This window comes from Hipposideros armiger, unplaced genomic scaffold (assembly GCF_001890085.2).
Source record: "Hipposideros armiger isolate ML-2016 unplaced genomic scaffold, ASM189008v1 scaffold_38, whole genome shotgun sequence".
Classification (NCBI taxonomy): Eukaryota; Metazoa; Chordata; class Mammalia; order Chiroptera; family Hipposideridae; genus Hipposideros; species Hipposideros armiger.
The window spans coordinates 2211392-2216468 of record NW_017731388.1 but is presented as its reverse complement, the minus strand read 5'-3'; the positions used below and the strand labels follow the sequence as shown (position 1 = coordinate 2216468).

Here is a 5077-nt window from a genome sequence, read left to right as displayed (position 1 = left end):
CTATAAGTACTGCTGTCCTGTTTATCTATTCGAACTTCACATAAGATCGCTGTAGAAAAAGAAAATTTCACTGTTGAAAACACCAAAATTTCTGTTGTATGAGACATGCCAAGAGGGCACAGCTCAAGTCTGTGGGTGTCACAAAGGGAAGCACCTTCAGGCAGGGAGAGATTTGGGAAAGTTTGGGGAAAGAACTTATATTTTAAAGTGGGTATTAAAAGACGCACAGTTTGAACAGTTAGAAATGGGTGTTGGGGTAGGAGAGAGACTATTTCAAGGGGGTGGGGAGGCATGGCCACCAAAGTACCAGCTCCCTCAGGGCAGGGCTGTGTCTGTTGCATGGGAGGTGCTGATAAATATTTGTCGAATGAAGAAATGAGAGGATGAGGCAGGGAGGAGGAGAGTGAGGAGGAAGCACAGTGAGGCCACCTTGGTCAAGAATGAATGGAGATGACCAGCAGTGTCAACTGGCCAAAACAACTCTCCGGATAATTCACCAAAAAATAAGGGCTTATTCGGAAAAAGAAAGACACAAAACCACCACAGCAGTGTGAGAACGCACACCTCGGCCGGGGCGCCCACTGGCTGCACACATGCAGAAAAAGAGAGAGAGCCTCCTTCCCCACATGGCCTCTATGTAAATGGGTCCCTCCCCCGGAAGTTACCGCGAAGTTTTAACAGGAAGTCAGGACTGGAGAGTTAACAAGGGGCCTAGCTCTGCCCATAGTCCTCCCAGCTCTATGGTTAATCATCTTAAGAGGCCAGTTCACTTTTATCAACAGTTAGCATGATTGATAAACAGCGGGGTGGCCAGAGGGGTCATGTGGGATAGAGGTGACCTCACCTTGCCTGAGGTCACATGAAGAGTTAGCAGCCCAGCTAAAAGGTAGACCCAGATGTCCAGCCACCTCAAAGCTTGCCTCACACTTGCCTGAGCCTTCTCCTGGGCTCACAGGGTGATTATGGTCTCTGTGTCCCCACCACCAACCAGGAGGCCAGACCTTCCTGTTTGAAGAAGCTCTTGCTAACTCACCATGGGCCCTGTGAGGGACAAGGGGTCAGGGACAGAAGTGGGCTGGTCCCAGGCCTGAAAATCATTCTCCTCATTCAGGAATGGGCTTTGTGCTGAGCTCCCTGCAGAGACCCAGGAGACCCCAGCTTAGAGCTGGGACTCGGGTGAGGCACAGGAGATGCCTCAGGCCCCGAATTTAAGGAGGCGCCAACTCTCCTGTTCTTGCAAGTACTTCCTCCCTGCCCTTGGAGGCTGAGGTTTCTTGCCTGGATCCACTTCCCTAAGCAGAGAAAGGACTTGGCTATTATTGAACTGGCCCTGGAAGTCTTGGAGCTGAAATAAACATCAGGGAGGGAGATGGGTGGTGTTTAAGCCATGAGGTTGGCAGACTCTCCCTCCTGGCAGAACCGGGCAGCCAGGGTTGGCACGCCATCATGCCGGCAGCTCGGAGCCACTCCCTCACTGTGTCCTTAGCTCCACCACTCCACCACTCCAAGGAGCCCTGCAAGCCTGGAAAGGGGGTTCTGGGGTTGGTCCATGGACTCAGGCGTCCCCACTAGTTGGGCAGACCATTACCCCAGACCTCTGGCTCAATTGTCCCAAGACCCTGAAATAGCTGTAGGAAGCCCAGTGTGTGTGTGTGTGTGTACACACATGCGTGTGCACGGTTGCAAGCGGGACCCAACTTTGCTAATTTTAGCTGTTGTGGTCCAGTCCTAGGGAGAGGGGTTTCCATTGGAATCTCCAGCTGTCCTGATTTCCCCATCTCGCTCTAATTAGCAACGCGCTGGCTGGGAGGGGACCTGAGCTCACATTCTGTTCTCTCCTCTCATATTTTTAACTCTGTTTTGCACAGAGTGAATGCCAGCTCACTCCAGTCTTGGTGCAGGGAGTGGGGATTGGAGGAACAGGTGTGGGGTCCCCCTCCCCTTCCCATTCTCTGGAGCCTCAGATAAATGTGTGTATGTAGTGGTGGGGGGTGGTGACCCCTTGTCCTTCTGTCTCCCTGACCTTCTCCCGGTGTCTGAGGTGGTTGAGCCCTTTGATGGGGAGACAGAATTTTATTCATTTGCTTATGTGTCGTGTGTAAGAACAGTTGGGTAGGGGTGGGGCTGAGAAAGACTGAGAGAAGCTCGCCTAGGAATGTCCCCATTTTATTTTTGGTCTCATTCCCATCTCTTACTGTCCAGTCTTGTCATTTGCCTGCAGCTCTTCCTCCCGCCTCTTGACACCCCCGCCCCCCCCCAGGGAATTTTACCCTGAAACAAGTGACACCGTCATCTCCAGGACTTGACTTTCTTGTCAGTGGAAGAGACAGAGGATTCTCTCTTATAGCCCACCCCCAATCCCCATGCTTAGGGAGGTGTGGAGAGACAGAGGAGACAGGTTGGCCTGAAGATAAGCTTGCTCACCTGGACGGCTCTCCAAGGCCTGGGGCCCCCCCTGCCCCCCTCTCACACCTCTCCCCCGTCTCCTGCCCCTGTAGGCTCTTCGGCTTTGTGGCCCGGAAGCAGGGCAGCACCACGGACAACGCCTGCCACCTCTTCGCTGAGCTTGACCCCAACCAGCCTGCCTCTGCCATTGTCAACTTTGTCTCCAAAGTCATGATGAGTGCTGGCCAGAAGAGATGAACCCACCCCTTGCCCAGGGCCAAGGCAACGGGGATGGGGCTTGTGGAGAAGGGGACCCATGAATCCTGACTACCTTTGAATCCGGAAGGAGGACTTTGGGCCAATTTTGGAGAAGGAGAGAAGAAAGTGCAACATGGGGAGAGGGAAGTGAATTGCAGAGGGGAGGGGGAGAGAGGGAGAGAAAGAAAGAAAAAGATGGAGGAGGAGAACTTGGGATTCCTTTCGGTAGATGGGTACTGTGCAACCCCAAAAGCCTCCAAAACCAACCAGGTCCACCTAACTCCCCCTCACCCGGCCCCCGCTCCCCCCAGAGGATGGAGCTCCTCAACGGAGGCAGAACTGACCTCCTTGAGGATCCATATTTTGGCGGGGGGTGGGCGTCATGGGAAAGCTCTGTCTCCCTACCCCAGCTGCTTTGCAGTGAGAAATCAAGTTGCGAGAATCTTTTTCCGGCCATCTCTAGGGTAAATTGCCAAACCAAAAAGAGCCAGCATGGGACATCAAGTGGCAGAACTTTTGCTTTTGAAAGTATCTCAGACCCGAGGCACCTGAGGTCTCTCCCCTCTGCCCCTGACGTGTAGTTGGTGTGGGTGTACACGTGGGGTGTGTATCTGTCCACACCCACATCCTCACACACTGATCTGTCTTTGCCTCTCAGCTAGAATTATAAACAGGTGTACTTGTCTGTGTCCCCTGTATTTGCACACACGTGCATGTTGTCCAAAGAAGGTTAGAGTTGGAGTGACACAGCAGCAGGAAGGGGACACCAGCCCTCTTCCCCAGGAGCACCCAGGAATATGGGTAATTGACTGCCTTGGCCCCTGCACCTGCACTCCAGCAGCCCTGGGTGCCTCCAGCTCCTTCTCAACAAACACCCCAGCGGGCGTGAGGCTGGCCACCCTGCAGCACCACCCCTGTTCTGCCTCCATTAGGAGGCGGGAACATTGGTGTGAGGAGATGGAGACATGGGTGTCCATCACCTTGGGGAAAAGATCTGTCAGCAGTGGTGGCTGGTGAGCTCCAGGCATCTTCCCCAAGGTGTGTGGCCAGTGTGTGGCCCAGCATCCAAGTGGGCAGGTCGCTCCTGCCAGCTCCCAACCCTCAGCCCATTCTTGGGTTTTGCGCCAAGACCAGCCTTATATCTCAGACTTGCTTATCTGCATGAGGTCTTTTTGGGTGCTGGGGATTGAGCCTTCCTGCTCTGCCCTGCCCTGCCCCATTCTGTCCTGCAGGGCCCCCATGTTGGGCTCATCCTGGGGCACCTGCTTCTAAAGGCCCTGCTCAGCGAGGCCCAGGGGAGATGCCTGTAGTTCTTGTGCCTCCATCCGCAAGTGTTTTGGGGTCTGACTTTTGCTGGGCTGTCCAGGGTGACTTAGCGAAGCTCTGGGGGCTGCTACCTGTATACCACATGGCCTACCTACAATACCAAAGCCTTGCTGTTCCCCCTTCTGCCTTGGTTTTCCCAGCAGAGCCAAGCTGCCTGTGAGCAGAGGGCAGAAGGCACACATTTAGGCCAAAGGGCTGCGAGTCCATGTGGGCAATTGGGAAACCCTGACCTCCATCCAAGGACTCTAAGCTGGAATGGAAAATTCACTAGGACTCCATTCCTGAGGGGCTTCTTACGCCTCTGGGGGTCCCCTAGAGAGAGGTGTTGTACTGATATATAAATATATATAATATATATGTGAGACATACTGACAGAATCTGTAAGCTAATAAAATATAAGAAAAGGTTAAAAAAACGAATAGGTAAATTGACAAGAAGTATTTATTGTTTTCCCATATTGCTTTATTGCCTCCCTGGGCATAAACCAATTCCTATCCCTTTTGATATGTATAAGTGAAGCCTGAGCTACAGGGGCCTTTAATCTTGGAGCTATCAGGGGTCTCCTTGTCCTGGCCTTGGCCTTCCCTAGACTCCTCCTGGGGCTTAGCGGGAGGGGTGCACATGTTCCATTCCCTTCGGTCCCCTTATTTTCTGGCAAGCCCAGGGCTCAGCCATCAGCTCCCAAGATGAGAAGGGAGCTGCCCACTCACCGCGGCTCCAGTGAGCCCGTGGGGGACATGAGTGAGTGTGGCAGACGTGGGTAGTGTGTACGTCTTTTGTATTTTTTTCTCCTCCAAGAAGCTGTATCTGTGTGGACATGCTGTTTCAGGGAGTTGGAAAGGAGAATGTCTAAAGAAGCGGGGAGCAGCACCCTGCTTCCCAAAGATTGAGACCTTGTGCTTGGTGACCAAGTTTCCTCCAAAGTGCTCTTCCTTCTGAGGTATTCAAGCCAGATACCTGGATGTCCCTCTCCTCGTTCCCCACTTACCCCAACTCTTCCCAGATAGGAGATGTTCCACCCCCTCTCTTTGTAAATATCTTAATCTCCCACTGGACAGCCCAGGGACGCCCTCCTGGTCTGGACGTCCTCTCCACACTTGAGGCCAGG

At 53.2% G+C, this 5077-nt stretch overlaps 1 protein-coding gene across 1 annotated transcript in view; it reads left to right on the top strand.

Moving 5' to 3' along the window:
• The window catches only part of TNS1 (tensin 1), a 102306-nt gene extending 97918 nt beyond the window's left edge, over positions 1-4388 (top strand). The window contains exon 29 of the mRNA XM_019638197.1: positions 2499-4388. Coding sequence (XP_019493742.1) covers positions 2499-2643 — 145 coding nt within the window. The 3' untranslated portion in view covers positions 2644-4388. The remainder of the gene's footprint in view (positions 1-2498) is intronic.
• Positions 4389-5077: the final 689 nt, after the last annotated feature.